At 53.9% G+C, this 25,039-nt stretch overlaps 2 protein-coding genes across 2 annotated transcripts; one reads left to right on the top strand and one right to left on the bottom strand.

Moving 5' to 3' along the window:
• The first annotated feature begins 485 nt into the window (after nt 1-485).
• On the top strand, nt 486-4,928 carry TMEM86A (transmembrane protein 86A). Its single transcript, XM_080816818.1, has 3 exons — nt 486-659; nt 2,780-3,044; nt 3,414-4,928. The coding sequence occupies exons 1-3, from the start codon at nt 639-641 to the stop codon at nt 3,848-3,850; spliced, it is 723 nt and encodes a 240-aa protein (XP_080672944.1). The 5' UTR covers nt 486-638; the 3' UTR covers nt 3,851-4,928.
• Nucleotides 4,929-6,097: 1,169 nt separating this feature from the next.
• On the bottom strand, nt 6,098-23,554 carry IGSF22 (immunoglobulin superfamily member 22; the record flags this gene model as incomplete). The annotated part of the gene is made up of 22 exons (XM_080816817.1): nt 6,098-6,399; nt 7,667-7,996; nt 8,785-9,084; nt 9,799-9,991; nt 10,194-10,282; nt 10,720-11,016; nt 11,672-11,800; nt 12,010-12,183; nt 12,968-13,270; nt 14,336-14,632; nt 14,787-14,928; nt 15,040-15,164; nt 15,844-16,128; nt 17,082-17,354; nt 17,995-18,157; nt 18,652-18,765; nt 19,386-19,560; nt 19,766-19,805; nt 19,888-19,987; nt 20,721-20,857; nt 21,060-21,191; nt 23,437-23,554. The coding sequence occupies 22 exons, from the start codon at nt 23,552-23,554 to the stop codon at nt 6,329-6,331; spliced, it is 3,987 nt and encodes a 1,328-aa protein (XP_080672943.1). The 3' UTR covers nt 6,098-6,328.
• Nucleotides 23,555-25,039: the final 1,485 nt, after the last annotated feature.

Below are 25,039 nucleotides of genomic sequence, written 5' to 3'. Positions count from 1 at the left end.
AATGAAGGCTGTGGGTCTAATTGTAACTATGTGTGTGGGGCGTGTGGGTGGCTCAGTCGGTTAAGTGGCTGCCTTGGGCTCGGGGTTGTGATCCCAGGGTCCTGGAATCGAGCCCTCCATCGGGCTCCTTGCTCAGCAGGAGTCTGCTTCCCCCTCTCCCACTCCCCCTACTTCTGTGTGCACTCTCTCTATCAAATAAATAAGTAAAATCTTAAAAACAAACAAACCCGATGTCCATGTAAACTGCATGTTTAAAGGCTGAAGGGAATCAGTTTTTTATCCCCGGGTTACATCGTGGGCCCACGACAGGAATGTGTTTGACTCTCAGCCAACCTCGGTCTTCACTCGGGGGGATGGGGGAAGGGGGGGTCACAGTCAGATTCCGGGATGCCCTGGCCCGGGCTCCCGGAGGGGCGGGGCCTCGGACGCCCCGCCCCTCGCCCCCAGCCCTCTCATTGGCGATGTGCGCTGTGACGTCCGGGGGATCGCAGACAGAAATCCCAGCGCCGGGCGAGCGGGAGGTATTGTCCGTCACCCGGGGGCTTTGTTACGTCTTCGCCTACTCACCTGGCCGCGGGCGCGTCCTGGCCGCTGCAGCCCGGAGCGGAGTGTCAGCCGCTGCCGCCGCCGCTGCCGCCATGGTGTCCCCGGTCACTGTGGTGAGTGAGCGAGCGAGCGAGCCAGTGTCCGGCGCGGCCGGAGCCCACCGGCCTGGGGACTGGGCTGCGGCAGGCCAGGCCGTCGGGGCCGAGGAAGGGCAGGGATCCCGCGGCGGTTGGCGTCCCCGGGCGGGGAGGCGGGCGCTGCCAAGGGCCCCGCACCCGGGATCCGCGGCGCCCCTCCTCCACGCAGCCCCCACCCGCCCGCGGGAGGGAGGAAAACAGTGGGCACGTGACTCGGAAGCGTGACTTTGTTGATGTCTGTGTGTCCGACGCGGGTCGGCGGGGTGGCTGCCAGGGAGAGAGAGGCTGCAGCAGCTGGCCGCCTGGTTCTGCGTGGGCAGACCACAGGAAGGCGTGGGAGAGGGCCGGGAAGGGCAGGAGGGTGACTGGGACCTCTTGGGAGTCCTGGCCAAACTTGTTTCCTCCCGCTCCTCATCCTATAAACAAGCCTGGGGCAGGAGAGGGGACGCCCCTGAGTCCATGCAGCGTTTGGTAATGCGCTGGAGGAAGAGGGCTCCTTCTCTCTTGACCACTCTTTCTATTCAGACTTCTCAACTCGAACCTCTTTCTCTTCCCCACCCTTCATCTTCTAGTGTTGGATTCTCTCTGTCAAAAGTCTCGCCAGCTGCTACTACTCTACGGCCTGTTTCTCCTTATAGGAAATATGGGGCTGGGGGAGGGATATGGAGCAGACGTTGATGCTTCCAGGGCTGGCAGGTTGTTGCTGGGGAGAACTGGGGACTGCGGGGTTGTTCATCTGCTCCAGTTTCCTCCTCTACCCATGCCCACCCCAATGAGCCTGGATGGGGGAGATCTCCATAGGAAGGAACTTAGCCGTCTTTTCTCCCTGCTCTCACCCCTGGCAGAGCAAGGGCAGGCTTGGACCCTGGACCTACCCATCTGCCTCTTCCCAACCTCCTCCGTCACAGTCTGATCAGTCCTCAGGTAACTGGCAGTCTGGGAATCAGTGTGTTCCCAGAGCCTTGTGCTGGACAGCTCACCCAGCTAGAGGCACAATCATTCTGGGCAGAGTGTATGTATACAGGGAACCTCAGGAGTTTTGAATCACCCACAGAGACCCTGTACCTGAAGCCCCAAAAAAGGGGGAGCTTCAGGGGATCACAGATTCAGAATATTTGCAGTAGCCCCCTCCCTCAGCTTGGAGAGTACCTGCGGTGGCCTCGGGCATACCTTTCTTTAGCTGCCCTCCCCCCTAATCCGGCTGAGGCCAAGTCAGCTGCTCCAACTTCCCCCTCTCAGTTCCACATCTCCTCCCAGCCAGTCTGCTGGCTGCAGATCAAAAGCTGGAAAGAGAACCCCTCCCCTGCTTCCTGCCTCTCTTTTTGATGAACTCTTGAATTGCTCTTGTTTTCTTGGAAATGAGACTGACCAAGAGACACCCTGCCCCTTCAACTCCCTGATCCCTGAAATCGTCCTCTAGCCAGCATCCCTATCTCCTCTCCTTGCTCTTGGTGGTACCTTGAGGCTGGTACCTTTCGGGACAGCTGGAATGAAGGCTGAGGAGCAGGCCGGCCAAGGAGAGAGCCTGTGGGGGTTGAGGGCTCACCCTCACACATTCCTGGCACTCACCGGGAGTTGCCAGGGCCCTAAGCCTGTGCCCGGGCCCCACTGCGGAGGATCACGAGTTGGCTAGTTGTGGCGTCTCTGTGGTTTCCTGCTGACTCCACTCCATTCCAGACAGCCAATGGCTGATGGCTGGCAGAGACGGGTTAAAGGGGCTTTGGGGAGGGACAGGGAGGAGCCAGGAAGGGAGAAGCGTTGCTTGCAGGAGGGGACTTTATCCCCAGATATGTTTTCTGCCTAGTGAGTGACCATTCTGGTCCTGCTTTGGGCCAAGAAGGTACACGGGCAGCAGAACAGTGGAGCTCTTCCCCTCCCTTCCTAATTGGTTAAGCCCCAGGGTGATGATGGGAATGTGAGTACTCTGCTGGCTGGTTGGGACAGGCCAAACTGGGTTTCTGGGGGTCAATCCTCCCTGCTTGGGAGGCAGGTCTGGCTCTGGGGTATATGTCTGGGTTGAGGGTGCTGGCTCTGAACACCCCCGTGGGCTTCCGAGCTCCAAGTGCTGAGTGCTGCCCTTGTCCTGTGTCCTCCAGGTGAAGAGTGAGGGACCCAAGCTGGTGCCCTTCTTCAAGGCCACCTGCGTGTATTTTGTGCTCTGGCTGCCCTCGTCCAGTCCATCGTGGGTCAGCGCCCTCATCAAGTGCCTGCCCATCTTCTGCCTCTGGCTCTTCCTTCTGGCCCATGGCCTAGGATTCCTGCTGACCCATCCCAGTGCCACCCGCATCTTTGCGGGGCTCGTCTTCTCTGCTCTAGGTGATGCCTTCCTCATCTGGCAGGACCAGGGTTACTTTATGCACGGTCAGTTGCCCCAGTAGCTGCCTGGGAGGAATCCTGGGGCTGGGTGCTAGCGGGTCTTAGGTGGCCAAGGACTGGGGAGAGGGAGCTTTGGAACAAGAATATGGCGAACCTGAGGGGTTCTGAGGCCAAAGACTGTGGGGCCCTTGTTGGAGGATTCCCTTGCACTGATCTGGTGATCAGTTCTAGAGTTTCTCAGGGGAAGGGAGAGAATATCTTTACCTCTGTGCATTTCCTCCCACCCTTGAGACTTTCCAAAGCTGCTGGGTTATCCCCACACCCTGTTACTCATTACCTCCTAACCCCCCACCCTGTTACTCATTACTCCCCTGAGCCCGCCCTCAGCATCCCCTCATCCCCTCTCACTCCCAGGTCTGCTGATGTTTGCTGTGACCCACGTGCTCTACGCCTCGGCCTTTGGCATGCGGCCATTGGCTCTTCGGACAGGCCTGGTGATGGCAGTGCTGTCGGGCCTGTGCTATGCTCTCCTCTACCCATGCCTCTCAGGTGCCTTCACTTATCTGGTGGGGATCTATGTGGCCCTCATCGGCTTCATGGGCTGGCGGGCTGTGGCAGGACTCCGGCTGGTCGGGGCAGCCTGGCGCTGGACCGAGCTGGCAGCAGGCAGTGGTGCGCTGCTCTTTATCATCTCAGACCTGACCATCGCCCTCAGCAAGTTCTGCTTCCCGGTGCCCTACGCACGGGCACTCATCATGTCCACCTACTATGCTGCCCAGATGTTCATCGCCCTGTCTGCCGTTGAGAGCCGGGAGCCGGTGCAAGACTACAGACAGAGCAAGGCCAACTGAAGGGCCAGGGTCTGGTTACCCCTCTCTCCTTCGGGGGGAGGGGTCCAGAACCTGCAAGAACTGGGTCAGGCTGGCGGTAGGCCTAAGCTGGAGGAGCAGATACCACCTGGAAAATGTACAAGTTTGAGGGGATAAGCAGGAAAAGGATCTCTCTAGCAAAGCTTGTGGTCTGGAACAATTCTGAGAGCCAAAAAGAGCCAGCCTAAATCTCCTTGAGCCGGCGCCGGAATTAGACATCTCCCCACCTCTAACCCCACCGGGACCGTCGAAGCCCCTCTGGAGGGTGATGGTGCTCCTGTCTTGACCTCCCCCCACTTCTACTAGATGGAAGAGTCTGACTTACCCATTCCCGTTCTTTCTCATCTGTACAGAGTTGAGGGAAGAGAGAAGTCTGAGCTGAGATGACCCAAGCCCAGGGCTTGAAGCCCCTTTTGCAGGCCCCTAGTTGGGAAGATTGGATGAGGATGGAGTCTCCCTTTCCTTCATCTATCCTTGTTACTTGAACAATCTCCGTTTCTAAGTGTTGGGTGGGAAGGTGTAGGGGCGTCTTGTTGAGGTAGGTGAGACTGGGGACTTCATTGTCCTGGGAGCTTGGGTGACCAAGGATTTAAGTTGGTCCCATCTCTCTCAGGGGCTAGCCCAGAGTGCAGGCCCACCACCACCACCCTTAGACCCTGTCCCTAGGGCTAGAGTGAACCATGCCAAAGGAAGGGGCCAGCCTGTATGTGTGCATGTGAGTCTATGTGTATGTGGTCTGTCTCCCAGCCTGTCTGTCTTACTGTGCCATCTGTCTCTGTCCTGCTGTCTAAGTCTTATAGGGAGAGGGCCTCAGGGAGTTGCTGAGAGGGTGCTGAGCCTGGCTTAGAGAGCTGGGACCCTACCCTGCCTCCATCAGTGCTTTTCTGTCTGCCCCTTCTGTACTGGGAGCCAGAGGAGGGGGCTCCAATGACATTCTAGGGTCATAAGACCTAAGGCACATTCAATGCAAAAGGAGCAAGGATGGGACAACTCCATCCTTTGCTGCTCATGTGAAAAAAAATAAAAATAAAAACCAAGGGCCATTGGCTGTCCTCTTGTCCGCCTGTGTGGCATGTGCCTGTCCTGGAGGGGAGGGGTTGGGGGCATGGTGCCAGGGGCCCTGGATGTCCTTACAGCTTGGGTCACAGTCCTGGCCAGTGCATCTTGGCGCCAGGCGGTCTCCCTGGCTCTGGTGACATGGTGCTGGTTGGAATGGGTCTCACTTCCCTGGTCACGTGTCTGGGTGAGAATGGTGTTCAGGAGGATGGGGGATGGGTAGTATTTACTACCATCCAAGTTTCTCTTTGATATATTCCCCTGCGCACCGGTGCCTGGCACCTTTGGTAAGTCTTAGTTACCCGGTGTCCTCTATTGCTGCCCATCTCCTCCCAGACCTGCTGCGTGCTCCAGAATGATCCATATTCCCTTCAAGGGTCTCCTCTCTCCTTGGACTGTGGGCTCAGTTAAACAGCAGGGAGGAGGGAGATTAGATTGGTTGATTTGTACTTTAGATGGGAAGCCCAGGCCAAACAATGGAGTGGAGTCACTCCACTCCAGGGGCATTTGCATCTTAATGGGCAGTGCCCTGACCCAGAAGCAGAAAGGGAAGCCTTGGGTAGTGGTGAATATGTCCTTAGTGGAGAGGTTGTGGAGTTGTGGGGACTGGAGAGAGGAGGCTCAGTCCCATGTGGGTGGTGGCTGAATCAGTGATTTCCAAACTAGAATTTTTGCAGAGACACCTGGTGAGGGACAGTGAAAGAATAAGTAGAGGAGTGAGGCTCAGAGATCCCCCTATCCTTGTTTGAAGTCCAGTAGTTTATGATTTTTTTTTTTTTTTTGAGGAAGAATTCTGCTATAAAACCTAAATTTGAAACCTACTGAGCTGGATGACCGATTCCTTCTAGCTCTGAGATGCACTAAGTCTCAAATAGTGGGAACCCTGGATAGTAAAGAGGCAAGGCCCTGACCCCCTCAAACCCCAGAACTCTGATGACAGACCTATCCCGTGAAAAAATGGGAGGGAGGGACCTGGAGAAGGGTGAAGTCTATCAGGCCTTGCTTTCCCTTGCCCGGAAGGGAAGGGAGGGGAGGGGAGGGGAGGGGAGGGGAGAGGAGAGGAGGGGAGGGGAGGATGCGGTGTGGCTGCAGAGGAGCAGGAGGCATTTAGCAGCCCAGTCAGGAAGGAGCTGGTCACTCCCATTGTGAGTGGGTTTGGACTAAGCTCTTGGAGTCATGTGTCCCCATCCATGCCCAAGTCCATGTCCTTGGTCCGTGCTGCATGTCACTCTCAGGAACAGGCAGGGGTGAGCTTAGTCAATTTATTGTCCCATGCCTTCATTGACTTTTAACATCGACAAGCACCAGAGAGCCAACAGGGCTGCCCTCCCTGGGGCCACACACTGGATGGGCCCCCAAACCACACATCTCAACATCCTCCTGATGCCTGGGCTGGACTGGAGCTCACATAAGGTGCTTTGACTTCTTCTGCAGGCTTTCAGTGACTGATGCTAGGATGGACTTGTCATCTTTGTCTGAAAGAGCAAAACAAGGATTTGTCAGTGTTCATGTGCTGGGAGGAAGGCAAACTCCAACCCGCTGGCCTTGCAGTTAAGGCCCCAGTCTCCCAAGGTGAGCTGAGCACGTGGGGCCAAGAGCTACCAGTTACTCAGCCCTTAATATTTGCCAAGCGTTGCGCCAGGCCCTTCTGCGCACTATCTCATGTACGCCTCCAAACAGCCCTAAGGAACAGATGAGAAAACAGGCTCAGCGTGGTTTGCCAAGGTCACATGGCTAGACAGCGGTGGAGCCCGGGCTCTGGGCCCACGTGCTTACAACCAGAATTAAGTTGTCAGGGATTTCTCTAGCTGTGGAATGAAAGCTGGATGTCTCCCACGGTGCCTTGCCTGGCCTAGTTCTGTCACACAGTTGAGCCACCCTCTGGAGGCCTTATCTCAATGACTAACATCTAGCTGAGTCCTTGAGGGACAGAGCACCAAGGCGTGGTACTTTCCTGAAAGAAAGGCACCTACAACAGGACACCAATGGACTGTCATGGAGAGTTCAGGGAGTGGCAGAGGATGAGGCTGGAGAAGTAGATGTGAGAGGCAGGGGACAGGGTGCAGGGCCTTGCGGGTTGAGGTTTACTCAAGAGGGTCATGGAAGTTAGGGAGTGAAAGCAAGAAGGGAGCAGCGCAGGGCAGCTTTGCTTTTGGAGAATTCCTGCTACTCGCTGTGTAGTTGTGAAGACAGTGGGGTGTGTGGGAAGAAAAGATAGTTCCCCGACGTGTGCGCACATGAGCAGAGGTGTGGCACACCTGTGCAGAGGAAGGGTCTCCACTAGGTCCCCTTCAGTCCTTCCCCCATTTGTACTTCCCATCTCTCCTTACCCTAGACCAGTAGTTTTCGGTCTTGGTTGTGTATACGAATGACTTGTCAAAATTTGTGAACATAAAAATTCCTTCCAGAAGCCTGTCACAGAGACTCTGACTGGTGAGTATGGTTTAGGCCTAATCACCAGTATCATTTTCAAAGGCAAGTCCAGGCCCACCAAGGGTGGCAAACTATGGTTTGTTGAGGGATTGCAAACTCCCAAGTCTGCAAGGGCCAGACACATAACCAATGACATGGAGAGGATGGGAGAGAGGAACCATGTAGGGCCAGTGGGTGAATGTTTACACCACCTGATGGCAGAGGAAATAAAAACGGCACCAGGAGAGGGCCATCTTGCGACTCTGGAGCTGGTGGGCTGGAGGGACGCCTCCCCGCCCCCCGCCGGCCAGAACTGCCAGGTGCCCTCACCGTAGACTGTGAGCGCACAGCTGCTGCGGTCCTTGCCCAGCTCGTTCTCCACCAGCACGCTGTACTCGCCACTGTCCTTGAGCGTGCAGGTTGGGATGACGATCGTGCAGACCCCGCTGGTGGAGTTGTACCAGAACTTGGAGTTGGCCGTGATGTTGACGTCACCCTTGTAGAGGGTCACTGTGGGGCGCGGGTTCCCAAGGAAGGCGCAGGTCATGGTGCAGTCCTGGCCGCGCAGCACTGTGTGTGGCTTGAGCAGGATCAGGAAGCGCGGCGCGTGTCGCCAGTCCTTCTGCTCGTATGGCTTCAGCTTGGCACTGAGGTCCTCGACTGCACGGGCAGGACGCAGTGCACAGTGAGCGTGCCGGGGAGTCAAGCTGCCGCCCGCCCCTGAGAGCTCCCAAGGCGCCCCGGAGACCCAGCTCCCCAAGCCCTGGTAGCGTGGGCTACATTCCCATGCGCTGTCAACTCTGGGGCCTCGACCTGACACTGGTGTGCCTGAGGTTCCCCTTCCGCCACCCTCCCACCCCTTGTCACTCCAGGGTTCCATGATCAAAGCCAGGTGCCCGCATTTGGGTTTTTACGGCTTTCCAGACCGAGGAGTCCTAACTTCTTGCCAGCTGCCAGCTGCCAGCTTCCAAACCGAGCTGCTATCCGGCTGTTAACTGCCCATCCAGGCTTTCCCCAGCGTCCTCTCAGCCTCCACAGTCTCTCCTCACCTCCATTTAGCTCCTCATTTCAAGCTTCCTGACCCTATCCCCACCCTTAACCCCTTCCCTTACTGGACGTCATCCTCGGAGACCCTCCCCAGTCCTCACCCTCGTGGACCCCTCGGCTCTGAAGGTCCCTCTCAGCTCCACACCGACGGCCGTCCCCTGTTACCCCTGCCCCCAAGGGCACCTCCCCACCCTCACGGTAGTCCCACCCCTCAGAGTATCCAGAAAGTATCCTCTTCAGGCTTCAGGATGGCTACTTCCCCTCCCAGCATCCCTGACATTAGCCTTTCCACCTTAGTGATTCTTAGATTTCACCTCAAATCTTGGGTACCCCCGGGGAACGCCTATGCCATCCCTGCCATCGGGGATATAACCCCAACCCCTGAGTCCCCCAACACTCACTCTTGTCCTTGTTGACGAGCCAGGTGTCCTTGGAGTCAAGTGGATCACTGTCACCGATCTCGTTCCGGGCCAACACTCGGAAGTAGTACTTCCTTCCAGGGAGTAACCCTGTCACCGTGTACTTGTTGCTGAAGACGTGGTCGGCTGCTGTGAACCAGGTGGCAGTGCTGGCATCCCGCTTCAGGATGACGTAGTGGGCCTCGCTGTCCTCCTGCACGTCAGGGCTATGGTTCCAGGTCAGAGTCACTGTGTTGGGGACCTCCTCAAACAGCTGTAGGTTTGTGGGTGGCCGCGGAAAATCTGGAACAGCCACAAGGTCCGTCAGCCACCCTCGGGGGCCTGAAGAGTTGTGCCCCACCCCAGCCACCTGCCAAGCCCTATGGAAGATGGAATGGGGAATGTCTCTTCTTGGAATGTTTTGGAGTCAGAAAGAACTATTTCTGAGGTGTAGCAGCCCTCATGTAGCCTCTCCCATGTACCAGCCCTGTAAACTCTGGGACCCATTTCTTCATTTGCAAAATAGGGCTAACAGTAACTCCCCCAGAAACGTTGAGTAAAGTGCCTGGCACATAGTAACTGTTCAATAAAAGTTTATCCCTTCATCCTTTGGGGGTTTAAGGCTTGATTATAAAGCTTCTAGCCCTCACTATGAGGTCACTCCAAATTTTAATGGACCCATCTCCATCTGCCCCTCCTGCCTCCCACTCATTTTCTACTCTCTCTCTGCCAACCATACTCTGCATATGTCCCCAAAGCTCATCAGCTATGAGTGCAGAAACTGAAACAATGGTTTGGTCCTGGTTCAATACCTGTAGGGCTCCAGGACATTGAGACAATGTGGAAAATAACTTCCTCATGAAGGCAAAGGTCAGGCAGTCCTGATGTGTGGCTCGAGAGAAACCTTTACTACCTTCAGCCTGACTTTACTTTGGCAGGAACTCAGGTAGCAATGGGGAGCTCTGTTTCGGAGTGTGTGCAAGGGTGCCTCCCCGAGTCCTCTGCCCACAGTCGCACCTGCCACACGGACGTGGATGTCATAGTACGCCTCTCCGAACTCATTCTGGAGCAAGATGCGGTACACGCCTGAGTCAGAGCGCTTGGTGCTGTTGATAAGGAACTGGGAGTGGTTTTTGCCTTTGGTGATGGTTTCCCGGCCTTTGGTGGGGATGCCATCTTTCTGCCAGATCACGTTGGGTGGTGGTGAGCCCTGTGTGGTGACAGGAGATGGTGCTGGGGTCACCCAGGTGATACCTGGGGGCAGGCCCTCTCCCACTCCACTGGCCAGGGGTCTCCTGCCAGGCTCTAGTGCCAGGGGTCTGGCAAGGGGCAGACACAGAGATTATGATAGCTACGGCAGCCATCTTGGCTAAGTGGGGGGTAACGGGGGGCCAGGGTCTGGAATGACTCACAGAGAAGGCAGCATGGATGCAGAGGGCTGTCCCAGCACGAACCACCATGTGACTCTTCAGCCGGGCACTGAGGTCAAACTTGGGGGCAGCTGAGTGAGATAGAGGAGACAGAGGTGGGGCCGTGGACTCAGCTTTATATCCTCTCGAGAGCCTTTCCCAGCCTCTCCTCCATGCTCCCATGACAGGTCATACAGACAGCCAGCAGCCCTAACACTGTGAAGCATTTAGTTGTTCCTCCTTTGTCTTCGCCCAATAGTATGTAAGATTCTAGGGCAGGTCCTGTGTCTTATTTGTTTCTGTATTTCTAACACCTCCCTTGGCACACAGTAAATACTACTTGGCATACAGTGAGTAGGGTTTTTTTGAGGGAGTGGGACAGGTCACCCCTAGCCCCGTCCAGGCACAAGTACGGATGACTTCTTAATCATAGCATCTCCCAGTTTTCCTCTGTGGGCTGAAGTCCCAGAGAGGAAAGTATGGGGCTAGGATGTTGGGGCCTAAGCCCCTGCTCCCTCTGCATCCTCACCTGGGGGTGGCATGGCACGGACCCCCTCATCCAGCTCCACGGGCTCCCCAACCCCAGCCTCGTTCACAGCCCGGATTCGGAAGAAATATTTCTGCCTCTCGGTGAGGCCTCCCACTGTGTAGCAGGTGCCCGAGATGGGGATCTTTGTGCACTTGGACCACTCCTTCGTGTCCTCCGCCCGCATCTCAAGGATGTAACCGGAGGGTGGGTCTCCCTCTGCAGGCTCCCGCCAGGCCAGGGAGATGCTGGAGTTGGAGGAATCAGACACGTGCAGACCCTGCACCAGGCCTGGGGGTTCTGGGGCGGGGGCACAGACGTCCAGTCAGCCTTCCGACTCCTCTGCCCTCAATCCCATACCCAGTTCCCACACTCAGTACCCCTGAAACCTAACTTCCACCACCTCTGCCTCCAGCTCCCAGGTAACACTTTCCACACCAGCCCTGCATACTCAACAACCTCCAAATTCAATTCTCTCACTGGATCCACCCTTTCACCCTTGAAGTCAGTATCCTCCAAATTCAACATACCCTACACGCTCAATCATCCCCCTACAGTCTAAACTCCATCAGCCTTTAGCCCAACCATCTCCACCACATCCATTTGTGTGCAGTACCCCCATCCCACCTCCTAAACTCACCTCCCTCCCAACCATCTACCCTAGAGCCCTACCCCATCCTCAAACATGCGTCCACCACCTTACCTAACCAGAAATACTCAGAGTTTGATAATTTTTTCCCCTCACCCTGCCTCCTCGCTGACCCTGACTCTCAATCTTGATTTGCTGGCTTTCTTTTGGGTGTGAATGCTGTCCCTCTCTTAGGCTGGAAGCTCCCAGAAAGTAGAGATTGTGTGAAGGGGTCATCCTGTTAGACTTTCCCAGAGGAGAAATCCACTGTCTACCTTGAATGGGCTAATTCTGCTATGTGATGGGGCTTCGCAGCCCCCTACTCACTGACAGGGTCCTTGGCTACCACTGAGTTGGATGCCATACTGGGCTGTCCGGGGCCTGCCTTATTCACAGCTATAACTCGGAATTCATATTCTGTGTCCTCCAGGAGACCATCCACAGTGCACTTGGTGTCTGAAATGGGAATTTGAGGGGTCATGAGGCCGGGGGTCCAAAGATGGGAGACCACAGAGTGGGAGGACATGGAAGAGGGAGTTATGGGATGCTATTAAAACTCCCAAAAGAGTTGGGGAATGGAATATGTGTGGGGCAGGCAGGCATACATAGGTCCACCCAGCCAAGCCTCCCTTGATCTTCCTGGGCCTCTCTCCCTAGGACCTCACCTTGGATGGGGTCCTTGTTGACTGGCACCCATAGGCTACTGCCTTTCTTCCTCCGCTCCACAATGTAGCCGAGCACTGGGGCTCCCCCATCCTGGGTAGGGGCATTCCATGTGATGGTCATGGTGTCTTTGGTCACATCAGTCACTTGAGGCTGGGAGGCAAGACCCGGGGGCTCTGGGGGAGACAGAATTCAGAGGTTAGGATGGGGAGCATGTAGATGGTTGCCCACCCTATGCTGACCTCTGGCTCCTGCTTTAAAAAAAAACCCCGATGATTCTTAACTGTGGTTGCGCATTAAGATCAAGTGGGGAGTTAAAAAAAAAATACCGTCACCAAAAAACAGGGTCTGGGTTTTACCTCCAGATAGTTTAATTTAATTGGCCTGGGGTGGAGGCCAGTCACGGGCATGTTTTTCAAGACCTCAGATGATTCTACTGTGTGGCCAAGACTGAGAATCACCAACTTGAATCTTGCAACCTGTGTCATTCTCAGTGCCACAGTTCTTAATGTTCTTGACACATGGAGACACGGAGACTTGGAGATCAATTGGGAGGAGTGTAGCAAGCAGTTAATTAACATTATAATTAAAATGCTAATGTTGTCAAAGGTTTTCTTTGGGAAAAAGTTAGAATAGAATCAAGGTTATCTCTAAAGTAACATCAGTTCCACTTGGATTTGGGATGATTTCTGGAATAGAGAAACAAGTTGGAGTCATTTCCCTGGAATCCAATGCAGTTCTGGATATACACATGGGAGTGTGTTGTACATGAGATCTGAGTGGGAAAAGTCGAGAATTTCTGCCCAGAATGATGTTCTGCTCTTACTCTGGATTCCATCTGTCTCATAGGATAGCTACAGAGGTGACCCAGAATTTCCCCCCAGACAAGCATTCCTCACTGTCTGAAGACCCCCATCCTGACTTCTGAGTTGCCCACTGAGAAGGGGCCATGTCACTGACCAATGGGATTTCCTGCAAATACTTCATCTGTTTCCAGGGGGTCGCTCACTCCTTCTGAATTAACCGCCAGGATACGAAACTGGTAGGCTTTCCCCTCTTCTACTTTGTTGGTGGAGAAGTTCGTGACTTTGCTGTCCACCTCGCCTATCTTAATCCAGGACTTCTTGCCGACCATCCTCCGTTCCACTATGAACTGTGTCACAGGCCGCCCACCGTTGTCCTTCGGGGCCTTCCACTTCATGTGCACACAGTTCCCCGAGAGTTCCAGGAACTCCACCCGGCCCTGGGGAGGCTTGGGACGGTCTGAAGACAGAAGACAGCATCAGAATGGGAGCGAAGGGTCTGAAAGGCTTTATCCCACCTGCCAGAGGTCCGGCCAGACCGGGGATAGTTAGATTTGGAGCTTTCTAGATATCTTGCCCTTCTCTGTGTTCACTGCCCCTCCTTTTAACACTTGCCCAAAGAGTTGGATCCTTGGCCCCCTGAGACTCTCACTTGCCTAGCAGTGAGGGGACTGGGGACGTGAGGGGCCCCTGCCTCAGCTTATTCCCCCCTTGTCTCCTTCCAGACAAGATCTCCCCCTCCTCTCAGCTTCCAGAACTCCAATACTTTATGGTATTAATAGTTTATCTTATGTTAAAATTATATGTCTGCTAGTTTTCATCCCTTTTGGGTTGAGAAACTGCTGGGATACTTCCATCGCTGTGTCCTCAGCACTGAGAACACACAAGACTCAGTCATGCTGCTGAATTGAATTGAAACCCAAACTTTCTCACTCCACAGCTTGATGGCATGGGGTGTGCGTGCATGTGTGTGTGTGTGTGTGTGTGTGTGTGTGTGTGCGCGTGCGTGTGTGTGTGTGTGTGTGTGTTACAGGTTCACTGTGAGCTCACTAAGGCCAGCTCCTCATCTCTTTCCTTAGCCTTATGTTTAGACCCAGTCCAAATCCCTTTCATTTTTCCAACCTCATTTTATTCTCAATCCTATCTCAGCTCCCCTCACTCCATTTCACTTCTACCCCCAGAACTTCCCCACCAACCTCACTTCTATCCCTAAATCCAACCTCTGTCTAGGATGTGTCCTGCCTCTCCTATGTGCCTTAAACTCAACTGAAATAGATACAAAAAACAACCCAACTAACAAAAAACCAAGTCATCCTGTTGCAGGTAAGAAACTGAGGCTTCAGAAGGTTCGTGCCTTCTGTGACTCGCCCAAGGTCACATAATTAGGAAGTCAGAGCCTGCGGGCTTCTGGCTGCAAAGCTAGCACCCCAATCCCTTTCTCAACTCCCAGCTCCAGCTCTATCCACACCCCCAGCGGGAAGCAGCTGGTGCCCTGAGCCCCTCCCAGCCAGGGTCCTGCCCTCACCCAGCACGCTGAGGTGCAGAGTGGCTGTGGCTGTGCCGTGGTCATTCTTGAGCTTGAGCAGAATGAGGCCACTGTCCTCACGCACGCACTTTGAAATGGTGAGCATCGCCTGGTCTTCCCCGCGCTCCATTGACACACGCTCCTCCTCCGTCACCTCCACGCCGTCCTTGTACCACGTCACTTTGGGCAGCGGCTTCGCCCGGAAGGGCACCTTGATGTTCGCCGTGTGACCCACCTTCACAGTCACGGGGTGCGCCGCTAGCGCCTCCAGCACCGAAGGGTCGATGGTAGGTGGATCTGTGGGGCGTGTGGCAGGGCAGGCTCGCTCAGCAGGAATGGGGGCGGGGTGGCGAGGGGTGGAGGAGGGCCCCGTGGGGGTCTGGGAAGAGTTCCGAGCACTTGGGCGGGCCAGGCGTGGTTGAGTTTTGCTTCTAGGGGGCAGCGACCTTACCTGCAATGAACACTGAGGCTTCACTCTCTGCGCCCTTGGCCCGGAATGTGTACTTGCCCTCGTGCTCCGGGCCCATGTTGGGGAAGATGAGCTTGTGCACTGCACCCTGCTTCACAATCTGCACGCCGGGCAAGTCCGTGATCTGGGCAGCGGAGCGGGGTGGGGGTGGGGGCAAGGGGTGAGTGTGAGTACGAATGTATGCCCTGTCTACCCCTATCCTCCTTGGTCCCCTTCTCTAGCCCTCGTCTCAAACCTCCTTGCCGTCCTTCAGCCACACGCCCTCCACCTTCTCGTCGTTGAGCACGACGCACAGTTCAGCCGGGCTCCCAGTGGCCGCGTGCACGTCGGACAGCCCGCTCTTCACTGTGGCCAGACGCTCTGGGGAGAAAGGGAGCAGGGCTGGTCTAGGGTGCTGGGGGCAGAAGGGACTCGCAGGAAAATAGCTGGTGGCCATGGCCAAAAGAAGGGGCTGGGGTGCCACCTCTATCAAAATAATTTATGATTAGCAGGAGGTTTGGAAAAGGTCAATGGATGATTGGGGGGACTGGAGCAAGTAGGTGGGAAGTTGGGCAAAAGTCAGTTGCATTGGGAAATGGCCAAGGAGGGCTTATCACTGGGGGATGGTCGGTGGTGACTTGGGATGCTCAGCTGAAGAAGGGGACTAGATGGCGAGGCTGTGGGTGGATAGAGGAGATGGGATGGTTAGTTGCGGTTATGGTAGATAGGCTAGACTGTGCTTAGGAGTTGAGGGTGGTCGGGGGGAACGGTCAGGATTAGTGAGTAGCAGCTGGGCAGGGTCAAGGAATAAAGTCAAGGGATTTCATATAGAGTTCAAGAGATGGGGTACAATCAGGCCCTAGGAGGTAGAGATGTTCAGGGCCTGTGAGGTGGGAGATGGTCAGAATTTGGGAGATGGGGGTGGTCAGAGTGGGGAAGTGGAAACCGATCATGGTCTGAGAAGGGCTGTCCTCAGTAGGGGGCTGATCAGTGTCCATGGTAGGGAGCTGTCAGGGTTGGAGGGGATGGGGCAGTGGGGACTGACAGGGTGGTTGTGTACCCTCCACGGTGACCATGGCAGTACTGTAGTATTCCGTGGGGTCTCCATCCTGCATGGCCACCACGGTGTACTCGCCACTGTCACTGAGCTGTGCATCCTCAATGACCAGCTCCGCTCGCTTGCCCTCATGGCTCATGCTGAACTTGGTGCTGCGTTCCAGCAGCTGCCCGTCCTTCTTCCAGTGCAGCGTCACGTCCTTGGACGTCAGCTCACACTCGAGGCACGCTCGGCCCCTCTCTTTCACACGTACGTTCTTTAGAGTTCTCACAAACTTGATGGGGATGCCTGTGGACAGATAGGCCCAGATGTGCACCCAATCTCTGACATCCCTTCTCCGCAGCTACCTGCTGCCTTGCTCCTCTTTTTGGTTCCAGAAACACAGGGACTTGTGATGTGGAATGTGTGCAAACTGTGACCCACAGAGGTAACTGGTAGGGAGAGTTCCAGCTCTGGCCCTTCCTTGCTTGCTGACCCTATGCAATGCATTCACTCCCTGAGCCTCAGTCTCCTCATCTGTAAAATGGGATAACAACTTTCACTTCATCACAGCATGGCAGGCAGTATCTCTAATGCCCTTTTGGAACTCTGGCCATAATTGCTTTGTTTTTCTGGTGTCCAGGCCTTGACACGTGCTGTTCTCTCTGCTGAGAATTTCCTCTTCCCCATTTGCTGAAAGCTGAACTCCTTTTTGTTCTTCTTGGTAAGAAGCAGCTTGGCCATCACCTCATCACATCCTTTCTGATCTCACCTCGTGGTGCCCCTTCTTTGGGTTCCCACAACCTCTGTGCCTCCCTCCATCACAGCCATGATGATTCCACATCACGCGTGTCAAGTGCCGTTCACATGTGTGGCATGCTTCTGGGTGTACCCACCACCATGTGTGACTCTCCAAACTTGCTCTCATGTAAGAATGCAAGCGGTTAAGAGAGCTGTGCTAGAATATATGAGATTAGAGCCAGAAGGGCTAATCATTTCTGGACCCATGCTCTCTCAGCTGATAAAACCACAGCGTGTCTTGACTCCTTGCTTGAGAACTTATGTACTAATTCCATTTCACACCTACCTTCCCACTACACTAGAAGTTAGTGAAGAGAACCCTCTATCTTTCTAGTACCCATCACAGGGCTTTGCAAGGAGAGATGGGCGGATGGATGGATGGATGGATGGATGGGTGACTGCCCACATGGAGGTGGCTGTGGCATGACGCCCACCCCATAAGCTCTGGCCCAACCACTCACGGTCAATATTGAGCTGGGCCTTCTGTACCAGGTCCCCTGCCTCAGCAGAGAACTCGCCGGCATCACAGAGTCTGGCATCCTTAATCTTAAGCGTGTGGGTCAGACCATCCTCAGACACTGTGATTTCATACTTTTCATCCCTCTTCAGCTCCTTCCCATTGAACTTCCAAACAAAGTTAGGTACTTTCTTGGAGAGGCGGATCTCAAATACAGCCGTCTGCCGCTCTGTCACCTTCATGGGCTTCATCTCTCCCAAGAACTTCAGGGGCTCATCTATGGGAAAGCAAGAGGGACAGTCACTGGGCTGAAGCCCTGGTCTCTCCTGAGGGGTGGGGTGATGAAGGGGGCATGGAGCTTCAAGGGTCACTGGCCTCCTGTAGCCCACAATGGGGGAAGCATCCTTCCTTGCATTCTGCTTGTGACTCCCTCCCATGATGTTCAACCGGTCTCCTCCCCAGTAACATTAACACAGCCATTTTATGAAGCACTTATGTAGTTCCAATATGTGCCAGGCACTCTTCTAGCCAATTTGCACATATGAATGGATTGAATTCCCATATAGGTAGATTTTACTATTATTCCCCCACTTTATAGATAGGGAAACTGAGGCAAATAGAAGTTAAATAACTTGTCCCAAATCACAAGCTCATAGTGACAGAAGCTGGGACTTGAACCCCACCAGTCTCCATCAGAGACTGTGGGCTTAACCACGATGCCACCCGGCCCCATGATATTCACTACCTCATAGTCTTGTCCCATGTTTCCCTCCTCCATTAATGTCCATCCCCATGCAGTCCTCAACTACATAGCCCCACAAGCCTCTCTCCCATATCCCCATGGACCCCATCCCTGGCTATTCCTCCCTCGACACTGACTGTGTCCTCTTTGTTCCCCCTGATGCCCACATCCATACCCAGAACTGTGAGCTCTGCTCTCATCCGCTTGTCACCCACGGACAGGCTGTAGGTGCCTGCGTCGTTCATGTTCACGTTGGTAATAACCAGCATGTACTTGGTGCCCATCTGCTTCACATCATACTTCCCTAGGGAGTACTGGATCCTCAGTGGTTCATTTCCCTGCCTCACGAAATGGGTAGAAAAGCTGGTGAAGGACTTTAGGAGGAGACTTCCAGAGATTCAATTCCCCAAGGCCAGCCGGAGCTGGAGAGTGCCATACCTTCCTCTCTACCATCCTCAGACACATCAGAGACCCCTGAGATCTCTTTAGCCTCATCATCTGGCTCAGTGGGATCCAGGATCCCTGCTTCCCGTGAGACCTGCACTCTTAATGTGACCTTCAGGATTACCTAACCCAGCCTTTTCAGATAGGTAGACTGAGGCATAGAGAAAGGAAGGTAACTGCCTCAAATCAAAAGGCAAAGTGATGGAACAGCTAAGAATAGAGCCCAGCTCCCAGCCAGTTTCAGTCATACCAGGAGGCGTCCTCTTGCTGGGATGGAAGAGAGGACCTGGTTGGTGGGTAATGAGGGAGGTCTGTGAAGGGAGGAGGTGCAGAGAGGAAATGATATTGCCAGGGCAGGCCCTGCCTAGGGGCATCATCTCATCCCCACCTTCATCCATGTCATCTTGACATTGGGGTCCTTTAGCTCCATGATGCAGTCAAAGACCACAGTGGTGTCGATCTTGGTTTCTATGTCTTCCAGGGGCTTCAGAATCCGGATGGTCTGTGAGGTTGTGACAATAAAATGGCAGGCGTCAGGGACATCTGGAGCCTGAGCAGCCTGTTAACCCAGTTCTGGAGGAGCCCCCTTAAGGTCTGGGGAGAAATGACTAGGCTGATTGGATAGCTGTGCTGCCCCCACTTTGTGCCACTGAAAGCCTGCAAGACTTAGGGGGAGACAGATATGATGGACGGTGAGAAATAAACGACCATTTGCAGAACAGTCACTATGTACGGGGCCCATTAAGTTCCCTAATTCCATTGTAGATGCTTAATAAGTGCAAGCTGGTTGAGTGAATGAATGATGACAACTCAAAAACAAGTGAAAGAGGAAAGGAGAATTTTCACTTTGCAAATGAGAAACTGAGGTTCAGAGAGATGCCCAAGTTCACATAGTTAATAAGGCAGTAGAACTGGGATCTGAACCCAGGGGTGTCAGACTCCAAAGTCCATGCAAGCCCATTAGTGGGTAGTGGAGAGAGAAGTAGTAAAAGGAAAGCGAGTTCCTTTTCTGCTCTTTGAGCATTGTGTGCAGGGTGGAGAAGCCTTGCCACTGGGAGACACACAGGCACTAGCATTCCCAGACCCCAGCCTGCAGACCCTGGCCCCACGATGGGCACTGACCTCCACCTCCACTTTCTTCATCTCTTTGAGCTTCTTGAGCAGCCCCCGGAAGTCAGTGAAGCCATATTCCATGCAGACCTTCTCAAAGTCCTTCTTGGGCACCTTGGACAAAATCTCCAACATCTCTTTCTCACCTATTCCCTTCTTCTGCTTCTTCTTGGGAGCAGGGGGTGCCCTGTGAGGAGGTGGGTTCCAAGCTTGGACTCAGCACCTCCCTCTGAAGACAGAGGGAGCCTCTCCTAACCTTGAGATCCCCTCCCTACTTCATGGTTCTTGAAGCCTGGGCCATTAACTCGGGGCCCTATTGAAAGGCCTTCAAGAAGCTCTAGCCTTGAGGGTGGAGGGACAGCACCCCAGGTAGAGGGGCCTCCCATTCTCACCTCTTCTTCAACATCTTCTTGAAATCCATTATCTCTTGACCTGAGGACAGAGAGATGGACATGGTCAGACAGGGGGAGTCTGGTCCCTAAGAGGAAAGGCCAGGAGGAGGGAGCTGGCTCACCTTCTGTCACCAGCAAGGACACAGTGTAGATGGCATCTGCATGGTCATTGCTTGCGATGCACTTGTAGTTGTCAGAGTCATCAGAGGTCAGTGGCTCCAGCTGTGTTAGAGTCAGGCCATTAGTGAGGGAAGGGGGGCCTCCAGGGAGACTCTCAGGGAGAGGAGGGCCAGTAACGGGACCATGGGAGGAGAAAGAACAGAGTTCTGTCTGTGGGGGAGAGGGGAGACTATGCCCTTCACAATGGTAAGTCCTGGCAGGACCAATTGGGACAAGTCTCCGGATGACCCATCTTTCCTTTTCCTCAAGGGTTTGGAGCTAAAGGTTGCAGAAGCTAGTCAGATCTAAAGATGATCAGCCCTTAGTGGGAGCCTTCTGGAAGGCTCCCCTGAAGAGCCCAGCGACCCTGACCCTCACCCCAACGCTCTGCTCATTTCCTCCCTCTGTCCCTGTCTGCCACGATTTAACTTGGCTCCACCCGCCACAGCCCCGCCCCTTCTAGCCACGCCCACAGCTTTTGCCCCACTTCCCTCTAGGCTTGCTCTCCTGGAACAGCTGGGTCTCTTCCGGTGGGGCCTGCCCCTCCTTGGCTTTACCCCAGCTCTGCTTCACCTCGTCTGATTTTGGTTCCCTGCTCACTCTAGCAACGCCCCAGCTCCTCATTTGGCTTCTCTTATCCTGCCTCTCCTCTCGGGCAATGACAGCCTCTTCTCCCATGGCCCAGTTCTTGGGTCACTGTTGTGGCTCCCTTGTCCACAAGAGGGGCTGCGGCATGACCTCGGGTCCCTGCCTCTGACCTCATCCATAACTCGATCTCTGGCTTGGGTCCCCGCACCTTCAGCACATGCTCCTTGTTAATGCTGTCGTAGAACATCTTGGCCGACTCCTTGATGGGGATGCCGCTCTCTCTCTTCCAGGAGATGTTGGGTTTGGGGTTCCCCTGCACCCGGGCTCGGAACACGGCTTTATCCCCTGCAGTGGGCACGGGACGCAAGTTCACCTCCTGGCCTCCAGGGATCACATGGCCGCCCTGGGCAGGGAGGGACCCTCAGCCTGTTGCGGCCGGTGTTTGTGAAGGGGGGGGGGGTGTCTCTCGGGTGGTGGTGCTGGTTGGGGCACAGGGAGAAGAACGGGAAGCAGGTAGGGGCATGGAGAGACACGGGGAGCTACACACCCTCGGGCGCGGTGACGGGGTGAGGTTTCTCCACGAACTCTGGGACGCTCTCCCCCGGAGGGATGTTAGAACTCCGAGTGACCAAGTTGAAGAACTCTACAGTGCTGGAGGACTTCCTTGTCACGACTTCCTCTGTGGTGGCAGGCGAGAGGTCAGAATGGGCTCCAGGCGGAGCTCAGCCCGGGATTGGAGGGCTGATCTTTTCTTGACGGGACAATGGAGCATTCTAGGCCAGTGCTGGGACTTTGGCCAGGAAAAGAGGGCTTAGAGTCCATGGGTTGTTGTGTTATGGCAAATTTCAAACACTGGGGGGAGCCAACTCCTCTAACCTTCATTGGACTACATTATTGGGTCCTAATTTTTCTTTCTTTTTCTTTCTTTTTTTTTTTTTTTTGTTAAAGGAGACTTATTTGGGGGGGGGGGTTTCTTTTCTTTCTCTTTTTTTTTTTTTTAAAGATTTTATTTATTTATTTGACAGACAGAGATCACAAGTAGGCAGAGAGGCAGAGAGAGAGAGAGTTGGAAGCAGGCTCCCCACTGAGCAGAGAGCCCAATGTGGGGCTCAATCCCAGGACCCTGGGATCATGACCTGAGCCGATGGCAGAGACTTTGATCCACTGAGCCACCCAGGCACCCCGGGGGGTTTTCTTGAACTCTTGAGCTTCTCTCCTGGAAGTTCTGGTCCCCCAGCAGCCTTAAGAAGGGCCAGGGATTTCTGCTTGGGAGGCCTGGTAGCTTAGTTGAGCTCTGCTGTAGGCCTTCTGCCTGCCCTTCTGTGGTTCAGCATTCATTGCTATGGGAGTAGTAGTGACTTCTGAGTGAGGGACAGGAAACATTCCCCCTCCAGAGGGGCTATATGTGTGAATCTCCTTATCTGAGAGAGCGTATTCAATGTGGTAGGGTAATTTTATATTTGGAAAATAAAAAGTTGTATTTTCAGCATAAACTACAGAAAATCTTGTTGGCTGGTGAGCTGACAGTTAAAACGAATTGCTCGGATTCACAGAGCACTTTCCTTGGGTCAGGAATGGTGCTAAGCACATCTCAGAGATTATTTTATCTAATTCTCAAATACCCCAGTGAAGTAGGTGCCTTCATTATCCCCGCTAATCTGAAGGACTGAGATGTGAAAAAACGTCTAAAGAAGCTCTGCTTTTAGATAGCAATCAGAGGTCTCAGACAAGCAGTGTGTGGATTGCCCCTGACCTGCAGATGTGTGTATTTGACCTTTTCCATGGTTAAACAAAAAGGAGCCCTAGATCTAAAAATTGAGAGATTTCACATAAAAATTCAGATTTCTGGATTCTCAACACTGAGCTCATACACCCATATGGCAACGGTCAGTGGGTGGTGAATAGGCCCCTTTAGGGGGGGCATGGCCTCTGTGGTTCACCTCAGTCTTTTTTCTGTATTTATATTCCCTGCCTGGACCCTACTGGCCAGTGGTTTTAAACTCTGGCTGTATGTTAGGATCTTTGAAGAGCTTGAAAAACAAACAAATAAACAAAAGCACACCTGATTTAGTGGTTGGGTCAGACTTACGTATTGCTCTTTTTTCTTTTCCCTTCCTCTCTGCCTGCTACACTAAGATAATTCTAATGGGCAACCAGGGCTTCGAGTCACTGCTAGAATGACTTAAGTTTGCAACTTCTGGTCTCGAGTCCCAGCCGTTGCACTTGCCTTGCCTCACTGACCAGGAGGGGCTGCTATGGAGAGTTCATCTGGCCCTTGCCTCTGTGCACAGAGGAGTTGGAGGGCCTCTGCCCCTCCAGGACTTTGAGGGAGGGGCAGTGACTGGGAGGAGATACTGGATATCTTGGCTCCTGGCCATCTTTTAATCCCTTTCCACTAGAGACATGACTAAAACAATCTGTTCTGCTCTGAGACCATTTCTCAGCTTTCGCTTGGATCTGCCCTCCCCCCAAGTCTGGTCCCCAAGGGTTGAGAGCCTGGAAGCTTAGGTCACTTGTTTATGTGTTCATCTTCTCTCTACTGGTGGCTATAAACCTCCTGGCTCTGAAGGGTCAGCAGTACTCAGATCTAGGAAGGTGGTTACTTCCCTAACTTCCTTTGTGCCTGCAATTCTGCCATCGGAGACACATCTATCTGACCATGGCCCTGATCTCCTCAAGCAATTAAGTTTATCAATCACTCATACACATTCACGTGGTTGACTTTTCCTAAGCTGTCTTCCAGAAGATCTGATCTGTGGGTAACCATCCCACTGGCTGAAACTTTATCAAAGCGCAGGTTAGGAGAGGGTTGCTCTCTGTATCTCGGACTCTTGATGGCCTGGCATTCACAAAGCCTGCGGCCACCCAAGGGGTGGATGTGGAGGGAGAAAGGCTGCCCTTTCCCGAACCCCGCTCCCACCCACTGTACTTGCCTCCTACGATCTTGGTTGTCTGGGAGAAGGTCTGCATGTGGGTGGTGGAGCTGGAGAACTCCATGGACACGTGCTCCTGCAGCATCTGCTGGTGGTGAATGGTCGTCATGGCGACAGCAGGCGTGGGCACTCACCTGGGAGGACCAGGGAGAGGATGAGGCCATGAAGGACAAGGAAGGGAATAGGAAAGAGATCCAAATAGGTTATTGTGTGTGTGTGTGTGTGTGTGTGTGTGTGTAAAGGGACAGGGCAGCTGGACAAAGGGGAGATGGCTGTGCACAGGGGAGGGTGAGGGGAAGGAGGGCAGGAAGGCTCTTCTCTCTGGCTTTGCTTTTCTTTCCTTCATATCTCATCTTCCCAGGATGTTTACGAGGACCTCTGGGCCTGTCATCCCCACCAAGTAATCACAAACCATTCCAGATCTCAGGGGGGAGAGAATGCAGAGCTTAGATTTACCCAGGGAACCAAGTGAGGCCCGGGGGGAGTTGAGGGTACATACTGATAGCTACATGGAACTAGAGAGGTGGTACTAGATATGTCAGCAGGAGGGAATGAAGTCAGACCTAAGAAGGAACTTCCTGACTAAGCCATACTTCAGTGGGCCTTGGAAGGAAGTGGGGATTTTCCTCCTGAGCCCTGGGGACCCCTGGCATTGGCGGAATGCTAAGACAGATGATAGCATGTGTCTACAGCTCTGCTTTCATTTGTGACAGGGTAAAGACAGGTTGAGTTTTCATTTCTCACACTTCTTACAAACAATCAATAATTCAATCTCATAGTTAATAAAACAATAGAAGCTTCTCTTCGAAGAGGCTCCCTCCCACTCCTGAGCCCCCAACTCCCAGCCCTCCCCCAACATGTAACCCCTGAGGTGTCTCAGCTCCTGGAGTTCCCTCAGCCCCTTTTTGCACTTCAGGGAGCCCTACTATATACACTCTTCAGTCCTTCCTTTTTCACATACTACATCTTGGATATCTCTCCTTGCCAGTTCATAAAGACTTTCCTCATTCTTACTAATAGCTACACAGTATTTCAACGGATGGGTCAGCATGGCTGTTTTTCCATATGAGGAGACAGATGTCTGAGAGAAATCACCTGTTCAAGGTCATTCAGGCCACAATCCTGGCCTCTTGACTCCTAGTCCAGTGCCCTTGCAAGGGACCCAAGACCCTGGTTCTGAGCCAGTTGGAGGCTAAACTCCCATCTCCCCGCCATGGCATATCTCTGCCTAGCCTACTTCCGCCTCTGAGGTCTGAAACTGTCACCCGCTAGACCCCAAGAACTGACCTTTACTTCCCACCTGCTTGTGCCCACCGAAACTCTGTCCCACATTTTTCCTTAAGCTGCTTCTCTCTTAGCTCAAGCAAAAGACCCAAGGGGCCTAACATCCCGTGAAGGAAACCGAAACCACCCCTTAAGCAGTAACCATTCCGGGACAGGAGCTCGTCTGGGGCAGGTGGCCCACACCAGTGTGAGCTTAACCCCCAACTCACCCCTGCACAGGGGGAACATAGAGGGACCGACAGTTGCCATTTACCTTGAATACTAAAATCTCCTCAAGGAGGAGCCTCAGCCTCATTTACATGACATACAA

This window comes from Martes martes (genome assembly GCF_963455335.1).
Source record: "Martes martes genome assembly, chromosome: 10".
NCBI lineage: Eukaryota > Metazoa > Chordata > Mammalia > Carnivora > Mustelidae > Martes > Martes martes.
The sequence above is the reverse complement of the archived record's forward strand: the minus strand, read 5'-3'. Positions and strand labels throughout refer to the sequence as shown.